The 24,741-nt window shown below is 39.2% G+C and overlaps 1 protein-coding gene across 4 annotated transcripts in view; it reads left to right on the top strand.

The window, feature by feature from the left end:
- Window positions 1-24,741, top strand: part of p23 (cytosolic prostaglandin E synthase) — a 33,163-nt gene that overhangs the window by 5,782 nt on the left and 2,640 nt on the right. For 3 of the 4 annotated variants that reach the window (XM_076179641.1, XM_076179640.1, XM_076179638.1), the window contains exons 2-4: window positions 12,383-12,569; window positions 19,475-19,660; window positions 20,162-20,292. In XM_076179641.1, the coding sequence (XP_076035756.1) occupies window positions 12,383-12,569; window positions 19,475-19,660; window positions 20,162-20,272 (484 nt within the window). In that variant the 3' untranslated portion in view covers window positions 20,273-20,292. Of the gene's footprint in view, window positions 1-5,488; window positions 5,622-12,382; window positions 12,570-19,474; window positions 19,661-20,161; window positions 20,293-24,741 lie in introns of those variants that run through there. The other variant, XM_076179642.1, reaches the window with a different exon arrangement.

The raw sequence follows: 24,741 nt of genomic DNA, 5'->3' as shown, positions 1-24,741 counted from the left end.
AAGGATGTTTTCTGGGCCTTTATGGATCTGGAAAAGGCTTACGACAGGGTAGACAGAAAGTCAACCATGAAGAGCCAAGATGGGAGTGGAATGGGTGGGGATGAAATGGGTATGAGTGGAATTATGCTTTTTGACTTTGGCTGCCTCCCTGGTAAGGGGGGGGGGAACCCTTGGTATATGTATGTGCATGTGTGACTGATATGACCATATTGGATGACTGAGTTGTGTGCATACATTACATGGCCAAAGAATTGTGTATCATGAAAACCAAACATTTGGGGACTATATGTAAGAAAAAGTTGGGTGTCATTGATGAGGTTTGTTGATCTAGAAATTGTATTTAAATAACACCAGAATTGTATGAATGAAACCATGAAATGTTGATTTCTGAATTGAAACTAAATTGCCCTATTTAATGTAACATAGCCCAACCTGACCTAGAAAGGCAAAATTACTTTAAAGAACTAGTTGAATTACATATAATGGAAGTGTGCATATGTTATACAGCCAAAGAAACTTTGTATCATGAAAACTAAACATGTGTAGGTCTTCATTTAAGTAAAGTTAGTGTAAATGACAAGGCAAGTTGATCTAGAATATGTATAAGAAAAACAACAATGAAGTATGGATGAGTGTTGGATGAGAAGGGAATCATATGTTCATTATGCAAAGAAAATTTACATTGCTAAAACCCATATGTGGAAGTATTTCATTAAGACCTATACTAGGTAATTCCATGTCCATTACCACTAATCATCCCATCCATGATGACCCTTCATTCCCGAGTAGCTAAGATAAAGAGGGTAACAAGGGTGAAACTGGGTGCTTCATGCCTTTGACTTGGCTACCTTCTTAATTAAAAGAGGGAACAAGTCCTTGGTATGTAGATAGATTTCATGAAGGAATGGTGGTGTAATTGACTAAGTTGATCTAGAATAGGAAAAAAAAAAGGTTGTTGTGGACCATTGTGGAAATAATACAATGAGTTAGAAAACATAATTTTTGGAAAACATAGATAACAACAGTTGGAATGATGTTGTGACAATGTCCATTATATTTGCACCTGTGTAAAGTTTCTTATCTCTAAACAATGGTCACAAATTACTTTATCAAAGCACTCATGTGCATTGTGGGAGGTGGTAACAGACTGGCCAGTGGGGCTCTCTGGTGGAGCCACAAAAGACCTAGCAAGCCAGTAGTGGATATCACTTGCTTGAGTCAACATTAGGACAGAGAAGAATGACCAAAATGATACAAGGCCTTACAAATTTACCTTATGAAACGGGCACACCTAACTTGCACTCTCTAGAAAGATGTAGAGTGCAGGGGGATCTAATAGAGATCAAGGGCTTTAACAAGGGTGATGCAGGCAAGGTCATCATGTTAGACAGGGTAGGACTCGTAGTAATGGGTGTAGGTTGGACAAACTTGGATTTAAGAAGGAAATAGGCAAGAACTGGTTTATTAGTAGAGTGGTTAATGAGTGGAATAGAATTGGTAACGATATTGTGAGACAGAAGCTATTGACTGTTTTAAGAGAATATTAGATAACTATGGATGGGGATGATTGGTGGTAAAGGACATGAAACTGCCTAGAGTAGGCCTTATGGGTTCTTGCATTCTCCCCCATTCTTATATTCTCACAATGCACAAACAGCTCCTTCTCATAAATTTCCAAAAATAGGTAGTAATAATAATAATAATACACATAGAACACGTGTAACCACTTCAATACGAGTCAAATTCATGCACACAGCATTGGATGTCTGACGTATGATACATCACAGTACTCGTGTTATAGAGTATGAAGTAACTGCTGATTTACTCATTCTCTCACAGAATAATAATAAATAGAAAATGCAATCAAGCCAGTTCACAGATTTTGGGGGTCACTTAGCTACAATTACAAAATAGATATCAGGACACAAATGCCGGCATCCTTGTATACCAACTTGCACCTCACAACACGAACATAGACATCATCATATGGAAGAGGTTAAATAAAGATCCTAAATAGGTACTGTGGAAAGGCGGTTAGGAGTAGGATAAGGTTGGTTGTTAGGTTAAAGAGGAGATTGAGGAAGATGAAGCAATTATGTTTCTGGAAGAGGGTGCATATGTGTATGTGTATATTTACCTAGTTGTAGGATATTAGAAAGGAACAGTGCTTACTGGGTTCAGTCTCCTATTCTCCAATTTATCATACCTAGCTTCAAATTCATGGACATTTCTAACAATCTATATCTTTTATTTCCAATTACCATATTTGGATTTATGTATTGTTCCACCTTGGGCTATATCACCTAAGCCATTCAAAGTTTATCCATCTATATGGAAAACTATATCTTCAAATCCTTCAGACATTTAGTCTTGCTTAATTGGTGACCAGAATACTGTAATCACATCAACTCTATCTACAATCTTTTTAAGTTGGCAGTCTTAATGGTTTAGCCTTCCTCATATGGGTTATCAGCCTGGGTGGGGACCAGTTGGGTTGCTGACCTTTGTATTCTTCCGATCTTGCTTACATCCTTCACTCTGTGTGGGGAACATAACACCGATGCATATTCCAATTTTGGACAGATCAGGGTTTCAGTGAGTTTTTTCATCATCTCTTCATCCCAATCATGAAAAGCCAGTTAAGTCTTATGCAGCAGTCTGTATATCTTTCCCACAGTTGCTGGTATGTCTGTCAGGTGACAGGTGGTCTTTTATCAATACTCGCAAATCTGCTTTTGGTTTTGTAATGGTTCACTTCCCTAGGAATGGTTTAAAGAACAGATATTGCCCATTTCAAGTACAGGGAATCCCCTATATACTAAACTCCAATATACGAAGTTTTGAAGGTACAAAAAGGTAAAAGGGTGGAAAAGGAATATGCTAGGCAGTTTCATGTCTATTACCACCTATCATCCCTATCCATAAAGTTATCTGATTTTTTCTACATGGTTACAAAACCCATTCCATTCATTAACCACTCTTGGTAAACCAGTTCGTACCTATTTCCTACTTAAACCTAAATGTGTCCGATTTAAATTTATTACTATGAGTCCTATCCTGCTGTCTTAATTTGATGACTGCATCACCCTTGTTAAAGCTCTCGACCCATTTGAATACCTCTATTAGATCATCCTGCACTCTTCATCTTTCTAGAAAGTGTAAGTTAAGGCTGTGTGGTGGTGGCTCATGCTTGCCTATGTTCTCACTGTACCCAAGATTTAGAGGGATCCTCTTAGAATCTGGTGAAGAAGGCTATGAAGTTGGGATTTGGGAGACTTTTTGGCAGTGAAGGCACATGGAGGAGGCATAGGTGAGGGAGTTGGTAGAACAGCAATGTGCACCCCTCTTTGATGACAACCTGGTGAAGTTTGAATGTGGGCAAGGAGAAGATGGCAGTACCATGGAAGTCCCACAGCAGCAACAATCCCTTACCTTAAAAGAAGTTGACAAAAGTTGCACTTTGCTGCAGTTAACTGTGTTTGTATGTATTTACCTAGATGTATTATACGGGAAGGGAGCTTTGGTACTAAGTGCCTTCATATTATTATGGGGTATAACAAGTGGCACTGTATCAAACCAAGACTTTTCTATGAGACTAGGCATGTTAACATCATAATTTGTGTATGTGTGTAATTACCGAGTTGTATTATGCGGGAAGAGCTATGCTCGTAGTGACCCATCTTTGTATCTTTCAGTTTGTTCTTAAATTCTTGTATGGATTTGCACACACTGTTGCCTCATACAATTTGTTCCAGCTCTGTGTGGGAAACTGTTCTTTTTCAGATATCTTATAACTATCCCCCCCCTCTCTCTCTCTCTCTCTCTCTCTCTCTCTCTCTCTCTCTCTCTCTCTCTCTCTCTCTCTCTCTCTCTCTCTCTCTCTCTCTCTCTCTCTCTCTCTCTCTCTCTCTCTCTCTCTCTCTCTCTCTCTCTCTCTCTCTCTCTCTCTCCCTCTCTCTCTCCTCTCTCTCTCTCTCTCTCTCTCTCTCTCTCTCTCTCTCTCTCTCTCCCTCCTCTCTCTCCTCTCTCTCCTCTCTCTCTCTCTCTCTCTCTCTCTCTCCTCTCTCTCCTCTCTCTCTCTCTCTCTCTCTCTCTCTCTCTCTCTCTCTCTCTCTCTCTCTCTCTCTCTCTCTCTCTCTCTCTCGTAGATCTCCTCTTTCTCTTCTTTGTTCCAGGGTTGGTAGTTCCAGTTTGGACAATCTTTGTTCATATGTCAATTTAGAGAATGTTGGTGCCATCTTTGACGTTGCTCTTAATTTCTTTATATTCTTTTTTGTACTGGGTGTCCATAGTGTCACAGTGTACTCCAATCTTGGTCTTATCAGGGTAACTAATATTTTCTCTACCATTTCCTCATCCAAGTAGTTAAAGGCCACTTAGTAAGTTTAAGGTTTCTCCAACTATTTGTTTTTTTACTTCCTTTATGCCAATTTTATATTGCCCTGATAATCTATTTTTACTTTTTCCAAATTCCATTAAACATTTCTTGATGTTGAAGTTCACTTCCCACTTTCGACTCCATTCTCAGACTTTATCCAGGTCTTTCTGTAGTGATTCACAGTTCCTCTGTACTAACTTTCTTTAGTAGTTTTGCATCATCTGCAAAGAAGTTCATATAACATTCCACACCTTCATCCATGTCATTTAAATATATGGCAAACATTATCAGAGCCAGCACAGAACCTTGTGGGACTCCATTTATCATTTCTTCCTAGGTCAAGTTTTTGTCTCATAAGTACCGCCCTGATTTTTCTCCCGTTCAAGAAATCTTCCATCCATTTCAATAACTTTCCTTGTACACCACCTATTATTTGGATTTTTCTTAGTAGCTTTTTGTGTGGTACATTATCAAATGCTTTTTGTAACTAGGAAAGCACAATCAACCCATCCATACCCTTTCTTGCATTATCTCTATTAGCCTAAAGTAAAAATAAATGAAGTTAGTGGCACATGTCTTCCTTGTCTAAAGCAAAATTTTTTTGGATTCAGTATATTATTTTCTTTCAAATGTTTATTCAATCCATCTGCTTTTGATAACCTCACATATTTTTGCTATTGTGCTTGTAAGAGAGACCAGTCTGTAGTTTGTTGGATTTTCCTTTTCTCCTCTTTATATATTAGTACAATATTATTTTTCCAATCTTGTGGTACCTTTCCTTCATTGAGTGAGTAATCAATTATCTTATATATTTTGTCCGTTAGTTCATCTATACATTCATTTAATATCCAATTTGCAATTCCATCTGGACCGTGTGATTTTCTGACATCAAGGCTTATTATTTAGTCTCTTATTTCCCTCTGTGTCACAGTTATTTCTTTCATTGTGGGGGATCTTTCTCTCTGTCCTTCATTCCAATTTTGTGTACTTACAATAGTGAATACAGATTCATAATGTTTGTGGGTGTAGTGAAAAGTCACTTGGATTCATCAATAGTTGCTGATGTGTTTCAGGTGATAAGTTATCTGTGACCAGCATTTTGTCTTATCTTATGCTTTTGTTATTGTGTGATATTGTATGTGAAAGTAATTTCCTTGAAAACGCACACACCCTGGAAGACTGGACCTGGTCCGAACTAATGAATCAGAAGTGATAGAATCGTTAGATTACTGATGACCATGAGGTAAGAACAAAAATGTAGTTTGGGATCTTGTATTGGAAGTAAGGAAGACTGAAAAAAGAAATATTCAAAGAATATATAATTTTTCAAAGGCAAACTGTCAAACTAACTGTAAATTTAGGTGCAGATTGGAAATAATTTTACAAAATTAGGGATATAAAGAAGAAAAGGTTTACAACACAGGAGTTGAAAATATGTTCCAAAAATACAAAGATAGGGGTACAAAAAAAAGACTGGTTTAATAGAAGATACAACAGAGAAAACAAACTTAAACTGGAGTTTGTGTGAAAATAAAGAGGAGTCATTGAGCTGTGTCAGTGTATATTCCATTCACAACCATTTTCCACTCACACCTATGTCTTGCCTTCTCCCTTCCCAGCTTAACAGGAAAGGGCTTTCGAGGTAAAGCCCACCTGTCACCCCTGTCCATCTCAATATTGACCAGCACAGTTCCTAAATATAGAAACAAATGTTGCTCTGACATCACATGTTATTGTGTAGGAAAATCCCTTGTGGACAAATAAATCTGTCTATCTTGTTACATTATTAATTTTCTTGTGAAAAATATCAACATTTTTCAGCTATTTTGATAGGATCCAACTTAACCCTTTTGATACAAGAATGCCTACATAGGTGTCGTGAGGAGCGAGTGGGTATATGAGGATGCCGGCATCATTGTCCTGATTACATCTATTTTGTAATTGTAGCTGAGTAACTCCCATATTCTATGAACTGGTGTGATCATATTTTCTGTGGTTATTAATACTCAGGGTGAAAGAGAATGAGTAACACAGCTGTAACTTTGTATTTTATAATGTGAGTATTGTGATGTATCATCATACATCAGGCAGCTAATGCTGCCTGCAAGAATTTGACTCGTATTGAAGAGGTTAATTTAACTTTTCAAAATGACGTCCACTAAACACTGCTGTTAGGGATTATGTTGTAGTGACTCATGTTATGAGGATAGACTGCATATGAAGGGTGTTATTACTTGGATCCATTTTCCCAAACCACATTTGGACTTTAAAAATGGCAGTGGTAGGTTTGTGCATGTGGGAAAAAAAAAGACACATGCAGCAAACAGCTGGTGAATCCAGGCCTATTGATGACCACCCACATTCACTCCTACCCTTTCAAGCCCAGAGCAGGTTAGTCCACCAAGCACTGACACAGTACAATGTTGTCCAATTCAAATTGAAATATAGTTTATTCATTCATTGTCAACTACAGAACCTCAGAGGCTTAAGCTGGGTCCACACTGTGCCTCATGCAAATTTGCATGTAGCAGGTAGTGGTGTTGAAAGCTTAGCTAAGTGTCCACACTGAGTGTGTACGAAGGAGAAATGCCAGTCTCATTGGATAGCTCCTATCATTCTGAGTATTTTGAACCCCTATAAATAAGTACCACAAATGAATAGTAATGTCAGTAGTGATTTTTATATATACATATATATATATATATATATATATTTTTTTTTTGGTGGGGGCTGTGATGAATAGCAGAACTGCACCCAACTAAACCTCTTGTGAAAGTGCTTCCAATGCTGCAAGCATGGAAAGGATAAATATCTGTTGTCTGCTGGTGCCTACAATTTTTTGTAGTGGCCTATTTTTATTTAGGAAAAATCAGTAAATATAAAGTTGTTTGCCAGTCTCACAGATGCAATTCTTATCTATATCATTGGATAGCTCATATCATTCTGAGTATTTTGAACCTCGTAAGTAAGTACCTACATATACCAAAGGCTCTTTTCCCCCTTACACGGGAGATAGCCCAAAAGACAAAGGCATAGAAACCACTTCCCACCCATTCCAGCCCCTACATACTCCACTCCCTTCTACCCTCTTCCCTCCCTCTTATCTTGGCACTTCCTGGATGATGGGTCATCCCTGCATCTTGTCCACTGCCCTGGGTCAGAAGCAGTGTCGCAAGACACAGCACATCCACAGCAAGGCCGCTTCATTATTTTGGCGACCCCCCCCCCTTGTCCCTTCATGCAAAAAAGGAGACTGGGAGAAATCCCTTCAGGCTGCATCAATTTATTTCTCATACATACTCCCTCACCCCCTATCCCCCCACCCATTCCCCCTCATGCATCACAGCATCCTCCATATACAACCTTTTTCCATTCACCCTTATCTTCTGTCCTCTCCCGTCCTTTCTCAACAGACATTCCCCTCTTTCCCAATGCCCTTTTTACCCCATCCATCCATCTCATAAATAAGTACTGCAAATTAATAGTAACATCAGTAGTGATTTTGAAAGTGTATTTTTTATGTGAGATGCTATGGAATATACCATACTGCACCAAACCTAACTCAATTTTAATGTCACAGTTCAGAGTAACTCTATCTTCATATCAAGGTTTGCACTTGTGTTCCTTACTCCTGATGTTCCATAAGCAGGGATGCTGCTTCAATAACTTAAAATATTGCATTTCCCATTTTGTCCAATCAGTGAGGCTAGTGGAAGCGGCCATGATGGAGAGTGTACCATTCCACCTTGTTTCCACTTTTTAATCCTAGACGCTCCAACGCATCAAGTGAATGATGGAATAACTGCCAATATGTTGAATGACTTTCTTAGATCTAGGGACACCATCCTCTCATGATAAAGCCTTTGGAAATGGGTTGCTTGTCAACATTGTTTACCCTTTTCGCTGCATTGAGATTGTCTGAATCTTCTAGTTTACCCAACTGCTGATAGCGTGATAACTGTGACATCAAATTTGGTTTGCTATTACTTCATTTTGTAATTGTTCCATACTTTGTAGTAGCAAATTAGTTTTTGACAAGAAATGGATAGATTCACGATCACAATGAACTTTTGGAAATATCTCGGTAAAATTATATTGCAATAACTTTTACCATCCATACTTGAAGCAGTGAGGAAGAATTTATTTTATGAGTAAAAAATGAGAGTTCACTGTGGGAATAGACACAAGTTTTAGTAAATGATATTGAAAACTATTCTTGTGCTTATTTGTAACGCATGTAAGAGTTTTCCGAAGTTGACAGGCACATGTGCTGATAAATTGTGTAGCACAATCTTAGAAGTTGATGTATAGATCATTTTTTTCTCTCCCCTCTCCCTTCTCCCTTTCATTTTTTGTTCTTTTATCTCTTCCTTTTTCTCGTTCTTTTTCTCTGCCATTTTCCCTATCACTCCCCCTCCCACTTTCTCTCTCACTCACATTTTTCTTGTTCTTTGTCTCATTTATTTTCTCAATTTTAATGGTTTTTTTTTCTGTCATTCTCCCTCTCTCCCTCTCCCCTCCCTCCCTCTCTCTCTCCCTCCCTCCCTCTCTCTCTCCCTCCCTCTCTCTCTCCCTCTTCTCTATCTGTTTTCTCACTTTTTTTTTTCTTTTACTTTTCTGATGCCCTCTCTCTCTCTCTCTCTCTCTCTCTCTCTCTCTCTCTCTCTCTCTCTCTCTCTCTCTCTCTCTCTCTCTCTCTCTCCCCCTCTCTCTCTCTCTCTCTCTCTCTCTCTCTCTCTCTCTCTCCTCTCTCTTCTCTCTCTCTCTCCCCTCTCTCTTCTCTCTCTCTCTCTCTCTCTCTCTCTCTCTCTCTCTCTCTCCCCCTCCCCCCCTCCCCCCCTCCCTCTTCTCTCCCCCTCCCCTCTCTCTCCCTCTCCCCCCCTCCCCCCTCCCTCTTCTCTCCCCCTCCCCTCTCTCTTCTCTCCCCCTCCCCTCTCTCTTCTCTCCCCCTCCCCTCTCTCTTCTCTCCCCCTCCCCTCTCTCTTCTCTCCCCCTCCCCTCTCTCTTCTCTCCTCCTCCCCTCTCTCTCTACCTCTCTCCTCCTCCCCCTCTCTCTATCTCTCTTCCTCCCCCCTTCTCTTGCTCTCACCTCATTCTTCCTTTCCCCTCTCTCTCTCCCTCTCTCTCTCCCTCTCCCTCTCCCTCTCTCTCTCTCTCTCTCTCTCTCTCTCTCTATATATATATATATATATATATATATATATTATTTTTCATTGTTTTTTCTTTTTATTTTTCCAAAAGAAGCTTTGGTTATACACAGTGGTTTATTTTTAGTCTGTTATAAATTCGTTTAACTTGAAAACTCTATATGGTGTAGGCTATTGAAAATAAATAAAATGAGGGCATTTATCTCATTATGATTTACTAGAATTGGGTGGGGGTGCACCATGCAGTACTTCATGCCTCTCATTTCCCTGTCTCTCATACAGGAGTAAATATTGCAGAAAAAAAATCAGGTCTTCGTGGAACGATTGGCACTTTAGATGCTTCAAGGCGTTAGATTCTAGTGAGAGATGGTGCATCAGACATGGACCTTAGCTGAAATTGAGTCAGTGCACTGTTTGATCCACCTTCTGCAATTTGTGATTAATGATGCCATATTATCCCAAAGGACTGTGAAAGGTATACTTGCAAAATGCTGTAGAATAAATACTCATTTTAACCATTCAGCCCAAATATGTGCAGAATTTAAAGAAATCCAGAGTGAGCAAGGACTGGACCCACTGTTACTAGTTCAAGATGTTCCAACATGGTTGAACAGTGTTTACCTATGCTAAGTCTGTTTCTGAAAGTGAAGAGAGTTGTTCAGCTATATATGGATGATTGCAACAAACTTCCAAATATCACTTCAAATGAATGGCAAATTATTGAAAACCTGCTTACTGTCCTCAAACCATTTTATTGGCTTACTGGAGATACAAGTGCAGAGTTAATGTTGTTTATTGACAGTTGTTCCAAAACTGGTGACAAAGATCATAGGATCAAAAGTACAAAGGAGGAACTGCTTTCATTGTTTTGTGAATGTTTTTCTCTGAAAATGGACTCAATATTATAAAGTAATGACTATACATCTTAGCAATGGATCCCAGTTTCAAACTACATGTTTAAAGTTCAAGTGACAGAGGACAAGGAAAGAGATGGTTTTTAGAGGAAATGATAAAAAACAGGGAACAACTTTTGCAAAAGGGAAAAAAACAAAAAATAGATGAGGGTATGAAGGTCAATGATACTAGTGGAACACATTCAGGTAGTAAAGAGGAAGACCCATTTGTGCAATGCTTTAATGAAATGGCAAAATGGAACTGAAAGTAATGTGGAAAATTACATTAAATGAAAGATGCAGGAGAAAGATCTTTAGTTGACTGTGGAAGAAGTTGATGGATATTTATAGCTTCCTCTTTTTTCAAGCAATAATGTCCTCTCCAGTATTGGGAGAAAGAGGACAACTTATCAACTTTAAAGCAACTTTCTAGAAAATTTGTCAACACCAGGATTATTAGTATATTCAGAAATACTTTATTCAGAATATGGCAGTATTTTTTAAGAAAAAGCATTCACAAATACTACCAAAGCATGGTGGAATGTTGCTTTTCATTCAACACAGTGGTAGAATGTTTTACATTAGTAGGCCTACTGTAGGCTACTACTGTATATTGTTAAAATGTTGTCACATAGGAATTAGGCCAATTTGTATTTTTGCATACCAGTACTTGTTATATTTTAGTTAATATAGAGATGTCATATTTATGTTTCATCAAGATGAAAATTACAACAACTAGTATTTACCTAGTTGTATTTTACGGGACTAGAGCTATGCTTGTTATGACCCATTTTTGTATCTGTCCACATCCAGTTTTGTAATATGTGTGTACAGCTAACTACTGGTGTTTGGTACTTTGTGTATACAGCTAGATTGAGAAGTATTATACTACATATTTTTTTCATTGGAGTTTATAATTTCTTAGAGGCTGACTATAGCCAGTCCAACCATATAGTTCATTGATGTATACATATAATTTTAATCTTTTTCTACAATTTTGAAAATAAATTCTACTAATCACGAATAATATAAATTTATAATTTAGTACTTTGGAGGTATATATATATATATACTATAATATATATACAATAATATATAATTCAGTATATGTATAAAGTATAATTGTAGCAGAAATATATTCAAGTAGAAATAGATGGTATAATAGGAAAACAAAATAATGAAACAGTAAGTTGATGGGAAAATTCAAAATCAGTACGCGAGAGTAATCACCACGAAAAACACTTCATTAACAACGAACTACGTTTTCTGCAACAACACAACAATAAGGCTCACTATCCACAAACCAACTGCCCAGTCCTATTAATCGCTAGAATTATGTACATCGAACCAAACACGAAGCTATGACTAATATTCCGCGAAATTCACAGACAGCTCATATCATTGTTACACAACACACACACACACACATGTTGCAACAAATTACTGCACGTTGCTGTTCGTTTGCAATTCACGATTGTGCTGCCTATAATTCACTTACAATATATATACTGTATGTGTGTGTGTGTACACTAGGGAATTTTTAGGTACGTATCATTTTTATAATCCGCTCTGGCAACACTGTTACACCAACGCTCACTCGCTCAATTTAACGGAAAGTAGATTTAGCAGACTGGACCTTGGCTGAATTAGTTCGTTAAATCGGGCTTCTACTGTATTGTGATACATCATCGTTCATCAGGGAGCTGATATGCTGCCCACAAAAATTTGACTCGTATTGAAGAGGTTAATGCATTTTCCTTCAAACAATTGTAGTAATATTAGTCATTCTGCCTTCCATTCCTTTTGAATGGAAAGTTTTGTCAGTGTAGATGCAGAGGTCAATAATGGAGTATATATTTTATAAAGGTGTGCAGTAAGTGGTTATGAATATGAGTGACATAGGAAAGTGGCCCAATGCATGTACATATAATTATTTTATCTTAAAAGTTGTCTTGTGTTTGCAGGTATATACCACCCCCAGTCACCTGGGCACAGAGGAAAAATGTTATATTTTTAACATTTTGTGTTGAGGATATCAGCCAACCAGATATAAAGATTGAAACCAATAAAGTATACTTCAAAGGAACAGGGGGAGCAGAAAAGAAGAACTACGAAAATACTTTAGAATTGTATGGCGAAGTTGATACAGAGGTAAATTTGTTTTGCATTTAAAATGTCTATGCAGTACACATACCAAAAGGGCTTTTCCCTTTATTAAGGGGTTGCAAAAGTCAGAGCATGTACCCATTCAGAAACCATTCATTGTCCTTCCCATCATAGTTCTTTGAGGTTGGAGTGTCATCCCTGTTCCTCACCACACTGCCAAGTTTGGGCAACACAGCAAGACACAGCACCTCCACATCAATGCCTGACATTCATAGCTGGTTTGTTGTTGTTATGGGCTGTAGTTTACCAGTACTTCTATCCTTATGGATAATTTTCCACCTCAGTTTTATGTTATCTTGTATTTCATGTACTGGCTTAGCAAAGTCATAGCTGGTTTATCCCCACTGCTTCAGGACATGGAGACCCCCCTCCCCCTGCCATTCACTTGAAACATACAGAGCAGACAAATAGCTTTAGGCTGTGTCATTTCCTTGTCCAATGAGAACCACTCTCTAGTCATTCCTGTCTTTTGCACTATCTCTTCCTTGTTCAACAGACATTGCACTTGTACCTGGTCCCACTTTTGTTCTGTCCATTCACCTCATTCTTGGTCTTTTTCTCAAGTTATTTTCACCCGCTTCTGCTTTCCACACTAATGTTTTTCCTCATTTATTCTTTCCATATGCTCAAACAATCTCGGCATCCTTTGATCAACCCTGTCTGCCAGCTCTTTCCACCATTATGCTACACCTTTATATTTCTTGCTTTATCCATCCTCATTAACCCACACCATACATCTGAACAGTCCACACATTCAGGATCTTCCTGCCTCTTTGATATTCCAAGTCTTTGCTCCAAACTATGCTGTGGGTACACTCATCTGTATAGTCTTGTCTTGTGTTCATTCCCAGATACTTATGCCCCATGACATTTTTCATTCCTCCAGGCATGTACTTACATACATACATATACCAAGGCTTTTTCCCCCTTACCAGGGAGGTAGCCAAAAAGGACAAGGCATAAAATCACTCCCACCCATTCCATCCCCGAAAACACTCCACACCCTTCTACCCTCCCTCCCATCTTAGCACCTCCTAGATGACGGGTCATCCCTGCACCCTGTCCACTTAATCTATAATTCACTTCCCCCTCCCTCCATTCCCTGATACATGTGGCCCCAAATATTTAAGTGCTTCATTTCCTCCAGCTTCTCTCCCTTTAAGCTCGTCCTCAACATCGCCAACCCACCACCATCATCACCCCATGTACATGTCATCAGCTTCCTCTTCTCAATAACCCCCCTAAACTTGGACTCAAACTGCTTTGGTCAGTCCTGCAACTCTATTACAACACAATGTCATCAGCAAACAGACTAATGCCAGGCTATTCAATTTTAAGATGGAGGGCAATATTGGGTTAAGATCATTGATCCAAAGTCTAGCATTAGCCAGAAGAGCTATAATGTATGGCCTGAAGTGCAAGGAGTTGATTATTGAAGGCAATATTGCTTAAGGGGATTGTAGATACTTTCAGCTTTTGTGTGTCCAACTTAAACAAATGTTTGACCATTTCCATAATGTTAACAATGAATATAATGCCTTCAATTTAAATGCTATTGCCCTTATGTCAAGGTGAAGTGACAAGGCATGAGAGGGGTATATCACTTTGCTCAAACACATAATACATTATTCAATATATTGAAACTTCTTTGAGGACAGGAATGTTTTAATTGTAGACCACTGATATATATTATTTCAGGAAGGAATAGTATGTGTGTGGGCACACATTTATTTATTTATTATTATTATTTTATTATTAAAAGAAAGGGGGGGAGGGTTCTGAGTATGAAAACTCCCAGACACTCATATGCCTTTGATTTTTTGGGGAAATGTCCCCTTTGGGGCTACAGAGAGTAGGATGCCTAGTTCTATATCTGTCCCTTTTTTTTCACCTTTTACAAGTCAGTGTGAACACTCTGTGGTAGTATTCTCTCCTACCACAGGGTTCTGTGAAAAAGGAAAAGAATATTCAGAGAAGTGGTACAGGACAGTATTAAGAGTAGGGGGGGAGGCAGCATAACAGGGACAGTTGCAGTATAATAAAGTAATGTAATTTTTCTATGAATAGAGATTTCCTTTATCACAGACAAATGGGGATGTTTTAAGGAGGGAATCACAATGTGTGCAAAGATGGTGTGTGGAACAAAGAAGATGGGAGGAAATAGAAGGGTAGTGAGTGGTGGGATGAATAAGCAGAGAAGGTTGTAGAAGAGAAGAAATGAGTATTCATAGATTGGTTACAAAACAGGACAAGAGAATTATATGAGAGGTACAAAGAAAAGAGAAGAAAAGTAAAGCATAAGATAAAGGAGCCAAAGAGGAGAGCAGATGTGGAATGGGGCAAAAGTATGACAGAATATTTTAAAAAGTAATGAAAAGATGTTTTTGGAAGTAAATTAAGAGGAAGAGAAGGCGAATCAAGTAGAGAAGAAAAGGTAAAAGGTGCAGATAGAGATGGGTGCCAAGCGAAGTGTAAAAAAAAAAAAAATATATATATATATATATATATATAATATATATATATATATATATATATATATATATATATATGTACTGATGGTGCATTGGCTGGTAAGGTTGTTCACTGTTTGTCTAAAAGACGGTAGAGTACCAGAGGACTGGAGGAGTGCCTGTATAGTTTCACTTTACAAGGAAAAGGGGACAAGTGTGAGTGTAGTAGTTTCAGAGGGATCAGTTTGTTAAGTGTAGTTGGGAAGGCTTATGGGAGTGTTTTGATTGAGAGGATTAGGAGAGGAACAGAGGGAGTAATTGGTGAGGAAGAGTGTGGGTTTAGGACAGGTAGGGGTTGCATGGATCAGATTTTTGTGAGAAAGCTTTAGGAAAAGGTAAGGATGTTTTTTGGGCCTTTTTTTGGATTTGGAAAAGGTAGTAGGGTAGACAGGAAGGCACTGGGAGGTATTGCAGATATATGGGATAGAGGTTAGGAACAGTCAAGAGTTTTTACGAGAGTAGTAGAGCCTGTGTTAGAATTGGAAATGGAGAGAGTTCAGTGATTTGAGGTAAAGGTGGGACTTAACCAGGGATGTGTTAGCCTTGGCTGTTCAATTTATACATGGTTGGGGTAGTGTGAGAGGTAAATGCAAGAGAAATGGGCCAGGGATATGTAGTTAAAGAAAATGAAGAAAAATTGGAGAAAAGCCAGTTGTTTGCTGACGACACTGCGCTTGTAGCAGGATTAGAGGAGGGATTAGGGAAGTTAGTGACAGACTTTGGGAAGGTGTGTGAAAGAAGGAAGTTGAAGATGAATGTGGGTAAAAGTAAGGTGATGAGATGTACAAAGTTAAAGGATGGCAGCAAATTGGAAGTTAGTATTAAGAGAGAGACTGGAGGAAGTTGATAGCTTTAGATACTCAAGTGTGAATGTGGCAGAAAAGGGAGGAGTGGGGGTGGATGTAGAATGAGAAAAACAAGTAAATGCCTTGGGGTATTAAAAAGTTTAATGAGTAATAGACGTTTGGGATTGGATACAAAGATGAGATTTTATAAAGATGTGATTGTGCTGACAGCACTGTTTGGGACAGAAACATGGAACATAAGAGAGGAAGAGTTTAAATGTGTTTTAGATAAAATGCCTGAGATGTATGGTAGGGGTTAATAGGCTTGATAGAGTGAAAAATAAGGAGATGCGGAGAGTGGGGGTGGAAAGGGAGTTGGGAAATAGGGTTGACAAAAGAGTATTGGGATGGTTTGGACACATGGAAAGAATGAGTGAAGAAAAAGGTGTGGAAGGAGTGAACATGAGGGGGTGACCTAGGATGAGATGGATGGATGAGGGTAAAAGGGGCTTTGGGAAAGAGGGCAATGTCTGTTGAGGAAGGACAGGAGAGGACAGAAGATAGGGGTGAATGGAGAATGGTTGTATATGGATGATGTGATCCAGGAGGTGGAATGGGTGGGGGATGGGGGGTGAGGGAGTATGTATGAGAAAAATTTGACACAGCTGAAGGGATTTCTCCATGTCTTCTTTTCTGCTGGAGGGGACGGAGAGTGGGGGTTGCCAGTTTAATGAAGCAGCCTTGCTGTGGATGTGCTGTGTCTTGTGACTGTTTCTGACCTAGGGTAGTGCACAAGATGCAGGGATGACCCATCATCCAGGAGGTGCCAAGATAAGAGGGTGGAGGGGAGTGGAGTGTGATAGGGATAGAATGGGTGGGATTATTCTTCTTCTTCTTCTTCTTCTTCTTCTTCTTCTTCTTCTTCTTCTTCTTCTTCTTCTTCTTCTTCTTCTTCTTCTTCTTCTTCTTCTTCTTCTTCTTCTTCTTCTTCTTCTTCTTCTTCTTCTTCTTCTTCTTCTTCTTCTTCTTCTTCTTCTTCTTCTTCTTCTTCTTCTTCTTCTTCTTCTTCTTCTTCTTCTTCTTCTTCTTCTTCTTCTTCTTCTTCTTCTTCTTCTTCTTCTTCTTCTTCTTCTTATAAGGGGGAAAAAATACTTTAATATATGTATTTACCTATTTGTATTTTGCGAGAGGAGAGCTATGCTCATAGAAACCCACAGTTGTATCTCTCTGCATCCAGTTCATTCTTAGTCATGTATAGTTTTAGCACTCACTGTTTTCTCTTTCAAATTATTTCATGTATCTATTACTCTTTGTGGAATGCTGTTCTTTTTCAAACCTCTTCTGTAACTGTCCTTAAATTTCTTCTTGTGTCCTCTTGTATTTCTTCTGTCCCATTTAAGTAGATCATTCCAATCAAGAATTTCCATCCCTTTCATTGTTCTATAGATGGTTATCAAATTGCCTCTTTCTCTTCTTTACTCCAGAGTTAATAAGTTTAGTTTGTCCAATCTTTGTTTGTATGTCAACTTGTTAAAGTGTTGGTGCCATCTTTGTTAATGCTCTTTGAATTCTTTCTAGTTTCTTTGTTTTATCTTGGCACCTCCTGGATGACGGGTCATCCCTGCACCTTGTCCACTGCACAGGGTCAGAAGCAGTGTCGCAAAACACAGCACATCCACAGCAAGGCAGTTTCATTAAATTGACGACCCCCCCCCCTCTCTGTCCCCCCATGCATAAAAGGAGAAGACGGGGAGAAATCCCTTTGGGCTGCGTCAAATTTTGCTCACACATACTGTACTACCTCACCCCCCATCACCCCACCCATTCCACCTCATGCATCACATCATCCATATACAACCATTCTCCATTCACCCCTGTCTTCTCTCCTCTCCCGTCCTTCCTCAACACATTCCCCTCTTCCCCAAAGCCCCATTCACCCCATCCATCCATCTCATCCTAGGACGTCCCCTCATGTTCACTCCCTCCACATCTGCCCTCCATACCTCTTTTACTAGTCTTTCTTTACTCATTCTTTCCATGTGTCCAAACCATCATAATAATCTTTCATCAACCCTATCTCCCAACTCCCTTTCCACCCCCGTTCTCCTCCTCACCTCCTCATTTCTCACTCTATCTAGCCTAGTAACCCCCATCATACTTCTCAGACACCTCATCTCAAACACATTCAAACTCCTTCTCTCTTCCTCTCTTATGTTCCATGTTTCTGCCCCATACAGTGCTGTTGGCACAATCACTCCTTCATACAGTCTCCTCTTAGCATCCATTCCCAAATGTCTATTCCTCATTACACTTTTTAAACCACCAAGGCATTTACTCGCTTCTCTCAATCTACATTCTACCTCCACTCCACCTTTTCCTGCCACATTTGCACCCAAGTATCTAAAACTTCCTCCAGTCGCTCTCCCTTAATGCTCACTTCCAGTCTGCTACCACTTTCACCCCTTGTCCATCTCATCACCTTACTTTTACCCACATTTATCTTCAGCTTTCTTCTATCACACACTCTCCCAAACTCTGTCACCAACTTCCTCAATCCCTCCTCCGATCCTGCCACAAGCACAGTGTCGTCTGCAAACAACAGCTGGCTCACCTCCCACTTTTCTCCATTTTCTTTAACCATCTCCAATCCCTGACCCACCACCCTTGCATCTACCTCTCGCACCACCCCATCCATGTACAAGTTGAACAGTCAGGGCGACATAACGCATCCCTGATGAAGTCAAACCTTTACCTCAAACCACTCACTCTCTCCATTTCTTATCCTGACACATAATATAATGTATGTATATATGTATGAGGTGCTAAGAAAAGAGGGAGGGTGGAGGGATCTGGAGTGTATTCAGGGATGGAATGGGTGGGAATGATTTTATGCCTTTTCCTTTTTGGCTACCTCCCTTGCAAGGGGGAAAAAGCCTTGGTATATGTATATGTATGAGTATATACCTAGCCTTCACCCATCCGGCTACCTCCCTTATAAGGGTGAAAAAGCCTTTAGGATATGTATTATATGTATGAGTATATAGCTAGCCTTCATCCATCCAGTATATGTATTGAGGGGAGGAAGCCTTTTTCCTATAAGGGTGATGGCTTAGTCAGAGTATATACCCAGCCTTCACCCATTCCACACCTATCCATGACATTTGTCCCTTATCTGAGCTCCTTATGGATGGAGGGGTCATTCATATCCCCTACCCACTGCTTGGGTCAGAGGGAATGCTGTAGGACAGAGCACTTCAACAGCAGGACCCAACACCTGAGCTTCATTATGTGACACACATACACCCACACACCCGCATGTACCCAAGAATTTACAGGGCAGTCAAACCCTTTGACCCATGTCAATATCTATTTTATTCACACTCAAACACACACCTAAACCTACACACACACACACCTACACCTACCTCTTGCCCCCTCTTTTCCCTACTCAACAGACATTCCACTTTGCCCTTTAACCCACACTACTCTTCCCTCTGCTGCCCTCCTAATCCTCATACCTTACCAGAAGTTATGAGGTAAAGTTTTGTGAGACTGATAGTTTTATTTTTATTGATGTCTGGACTGCAATTCACAGAAAAGCAAGTATTGTGTGAGGGACCGCAATGTAGAAATGATTTTGGTGAAGAAAGAAGAAGGACCATATTGGCCACATCTCCTGAAGCAGAAGGTGAAGCAGCATTGGCTCAAGGTTGACTTCAGTAAATGGAAAGATGAAGACGACAGTGATGACGAAGGTGGAAACAGTCAAGATCTTGAAGAGGTAAACTGAAGATGCATTGGGATTTGCCTTGTATAAAATTTTGTAAAATATTTTATATTTATACAGCTGCAAGTTATTATTCTTGTTTGTATATATATATAATTGCAAGTTAGTTGCATAAATGCCTGCCCCATACCCTGTCTCCCCACCTGTTCAGCGCTGTCTTCCCAATATCCACCCCCTCACTGCTATCCACCTTCTTCCCCTTTATGTATGTATGGAAATGTCTTCACTGCAAGAAGAAAGTTGATCACATTTAACTTCTCTTTCATCTTTCTGGTAACCTGAAATAAATTCTCTGCCACATGAGACTCCACCTCTTCAGCATATTGTCTTCAGTGATGTAGGAATTTTGTCTTACTTATTGAATACAATTGTTGGTGAGCATATGCTCTTTGTGGATCTTCAGTATTGTACACTATTTTGGTCTTCCTTGTAGCTTCATTTTGTATTAAGTTGTCATGATATTAAAACCCCTAATGGATTGGAAACTTTTTGCAGATGATGCGGCAGATGGGAGGACTTGGTGGTGCTGGTGATGGTGACAGGCCCTCATTGGATGATTTAGATGATGATGATTCTGATGATGATGATCTCCCAGGATTAGAGTAAATGCAGACCTGTAGCAGTAGGTATGTAACACCAGCCAATTCATTGTCAATTTATTGATTTGAAGTGGGTAAGTATAGTGCTGTATAGTGTAACTTTAAGTTATAAGAATTTTGGAAACATTTTTATCTGTATACTCGATCTATACTTCATATTTTGGCTGATTACACAACTCATGAAGGTTCCAAAGAACATACCCCAAAAAAAAAATTGTATAGGCCAGATTAAATAATGATAATAGTCTTTAAAATTCTACTATAGCACTGTTCTTACTCTAGCACTATACAGGTAGTCGTCGACTTACGACCGAGTTCGGTTCCGACAGACAGGTCGTAAGTCGATCTGGACGCAAGTCGGACTTTATATATATACAGTATATATTACCCTTTAAATATTATTTTTGTTACTGTATACATGTATATTCTATATTATATTTAGCATACTGAAATAATCTTAGCATCTTTGAACTATGTTGTATAGTATTTTTTAAACCTTTTTTATAATTTTATCTGATTTTCTTTGGGAAACGTAGCCTAGGCCTAAGCATACTGAATAAAATCCTATCATCTTTGACCTATAATATTTAATACTGTATTTTTTAACATTTTTATTATTCTATCATCAGACTTTCTTTAGGAAACGTATGCATACGGAATAAAATCTTATCATCTTTGAGCTACGTTGTTTAATATTCATTATTCTTTTTATAATTGTCGTTAGGAAACGTAGCCTAGGCCTATGCATACTGAATAAAGTCCTGTCATCTTTGACCTACAAATACTTTTTTGTTGGTTAAATTAAAATCATTGTACTGTATAGTTTACATCTTATTAATTGCAAAACATTACAAATACTAAATGCAAGGCATAATTAGGATTTTTTTTTATTTCAAAACACATTCTTTTTGTTTACGTACTGTACCGGAAATATTATTATCGACAACAGACTAGGCTTAAACAAAGTTTACTGTTACATTTTATTGATTGCAAAACATAAAAATACATAATGCAAGGCAAAATTAGGAAAAAAATATTTCAAAACATTCTCTTCGTTTACGTACTGTACCGAAAATATTGCAAAACATAAAAATACAAAATGCTGTACCGAACATATTGTTATCGACAACAGACTAGGCATAAAAAAGTTTTACTGTTACATTTTATTAATTGCAAAACATATTAAAATATAAAATCCAAGGCAAAATTGAGATCCTCTCTTTGTCTTTTAAAATTATCGACACTGTAGAATGTGATAACTGAAGTTCACGTGCTATCACAGTAACTTTCTTCCCTCCTTCGTAATGTTTTATCACTTTCATTTTCGTGTCAAGATCATTAACCTTTCTTTGTTTCTTGGCAGGCTTGGAAATATCGAAAGATAATTTTCTTTTAGACATCTTCATGGGGGTTTGAAACACAAAAAATTTAAAGATATAATCCTTGTCATGAATGAAGTCAGAAATACCACATGCTCCTGAATGAGGGAAGCTGACTCTGCCGGTAACCTGCCAAAACTATCGTACTCGCGTCTCGCGTCGTGCAAAGTAATTGTACTGCACTGCCAGGCATAACATTGCAATTCTATTACTCTATTAAATGTTAAATATTATTGCACTATCTCATGGTCGTAAAGTCGATCAGTCGTAAGTCGCATAAGTCGTAAGTCGACGACTACCTGTATTCCATAACTTGCCTAGACAACTCAGAGAAAGCTGGGCTCTTTACTCTTGAAAATATCTATACTTGATGCAATTTTTTGTTTTTCAAGGAATCCTTTAATATTGTAGCGTTAAAACAGTGAATGAATTGTATATAATGATATTCACCTCTACATACATACATATACCAAAGGCTTTTTCCCCCTTACAAGGGAAGTAGCCAAAAAGAAAAAGGCATAAAAACGATTCCCACCCATTCCATCCCTAATACACTTCACTCCCCTCCACCCTCCCTCTTATCTTGGCTCCTCCTGGATGACTGATCATCCCTGCATCTTGTCCACTGCCCTGGGTCAGAAGCAGTGTCGCAAGACACAGCATATCCACAGCAAGGCTGCTTCATTAAATTGGTGACCCCCCCCCCTCTCTCTCTCTCTCTCTCTCTCTCTCTCTCTCTCTCTCTCTCTCTGTCTCCTCATGCATAAAAGGAGAAGACGGGGAGAAATCCCTTTGGGCTGCGTCAAATTTCTCTCACACGGACTACCTCACCCCCACCCATTCCACCTCATGCATCACAACATCATCCATATACAACCATTCTCCATTCACCCCTGTCTTCTGTCCTCTCTCAACAGACATTCCCCTCTTCCCCAAAGCCCCTTTCACCCCATCCATCCATCTCATTCTAGGTCGCCCCCTCATGTTCACTACCTCCACATCAGCCTTCCATACCTCTTTTACTAGTCTTTCTTCACTCATTCTTTCCATGTGTCCAAGCCATCCCAATACTCCTTCATCCACCCTCTCTCCCAACTCTTACCACCCCTGTTCTCTTCCTCACCTCATTTCTCACTCTATCCAGCCTAGTAACCCCTATCATACTTTTCAGACATTTCATCTCAAACACATTCAAACTCCTCTCTTTCTTATGCTCCATGTTTCTGCCCCATACAGTGCTGTTGGCACAATCACTCCTTCATACAATCTCCTCTTAGCATCCATTCCCAAATGTCTATTCCTCATTACACTTTTTAATCCACCAATGCATTTCTTGCTTCTCTCAATCTACATTTTACCTCCACCTCCACTCCATCCTTTTGTGCCACATTCGCACCCAAGTATCTAAAACTATCCACTAGCCCCAGTCGCTCTCCCTTAATGCTCACTTCCAGTCAGCTGCCACTTTCACCCCTTGTCCATCTCATCACCTTACTTTTACCCACATTTATCTTCAGCTTTCTTCTATCACACACTCTCCCAAACTCTGTCACCAACTTCCTCAATACCTCCTCTGATCCTGGTACAAGTGCAGTGTTGTCTGCAAACAGCAACTGGCTCACCTCCCACTTTTCTCCATTTTCTTTAATCATCTTCAGTCCCTTACCCACCACCCTTGCATTTACCTCTAGCACCACTCCATCCATGTATAAGTTGAACAGCCAGGGTGACATAACATATCCCTGATGAAGCCCCACCTTTACCTCAAACCACTCACTCTCAATTTCTAATCCTGATACATGCTCTACTACTCTCATAAAAACTCTTGACAGCTCCTAGAAGCTTTCCTCCTATCCCGTATATCTGCAAGACCTCCCACAGTGCCTTTCTGTCAACCCTGTCATAAGCCTTTTCCAGATCCATAAAAGCCCCAAAAAACATCCTCACCTTTTCCTATAGCTTTCTCACATTGTCTTACCACAAAAATTTGATCTACACAACCTCTACCTGTCCTAAATCCACACTGCTCCTCGCCAATCACTCCCTCTGTTCCTCCTAATTCTCTCAATCAAGATCCTCCTATAAGCCTTCCCAACTACACTTAACAAGCAATCCCTCTGAAACTACTACACTCACTTGTCCCCTTTTCCCTTGTAAAATGGAACTATACAGGCACTCCTCCAGTTCTCCGGCACTCTACCCTCTCTCCAGCAAACATTAAATAACCTCACCAGCCAGTCCACCATCACTGTACCTCCTTTTTTCTAGACATTCTGCATGGCATCCATCCAGACCAGGTGCCTTACTTGCTTTCATCATCTTAACAACTGCCTTCACTTCATCCTTCCTTATTTCTCCTCCATTTTCCTTACTCATCATGGTCATCTTAGCACTTCCCAAAGCAACTATCTTTCCCTCCCTATCCTCCTTCACATTTAGCAACTCCCTAAAATATTCTGCCCATCTTCCCCTTACTGCCTTCTCTTCCATTATCATCTCTCCATCTGCACCTTTTACCTTTTCTTCTCTCCTTGATTCAACTCCTCTTCCTCTCTTAATTTTTTTCCAAAACATCTTTTTATTACTTTCAAAATTTTCTGTCATACTCTTACCCCATTTCACATCTGCTCTCCTCTTTGTCTCCTTTACCTTGTGCTTTACTTCTCTTTTCTTTTCTCAAATACAAAAAATAAATACATAAAATTTATTTTATTTTTTACTGTAGAAAATAACACGTTTTCTTTCAAATGAAACAAAATTGACAAAAATCCATAAAGAACAACCAAAAATATTACAACAGAAAGAACAAAAACAAACTTTACAGGACGGTGGATTTAAGTTTTCGTGATTTGTTTAATGGTTGCGATGTATAGCAAATCTCCAATTTCGTTTTTGCTGATGAGGTGTGAGGTAAGGGTGAGTGGTGTGGCATAGGAGGAGGTGTAAGGTGGGCATGGCTAGTAGATGCTTGTGGAGTGCTGGGTGCAGCTGTGCTGTTTTTCTCCTCTGTTTTTCCTTCTTGTTTCTATTTTAGGCACTCACCTACCCTCTCTTTATTATGCCACTTCACTCTCTTGTTAATTTTTTCATGATCACA

The sequence above is a fragment of the Oratosquilla oratoria genome, chromosome 43, assembly GCF_046742065.1.
Source record: "Oratosquilla oratoria isolate Oo_2021 chromosome 43, ASM4674206v1, whole genome shotgun sequence".
In the NCBI taxonomy this organism is placed as follows: domain Eukaryota; kingdom Metazoa; phylum Arthropoda; class Malacostraca; order Stomatopoda; family Squillidae; genus Oratosquilla; species Oratosquilla oratoria.
Note: the sequence above shows the minus strand (reverse complement) of the source record. Positions and strands in the feature narration are given on the sequence as shown.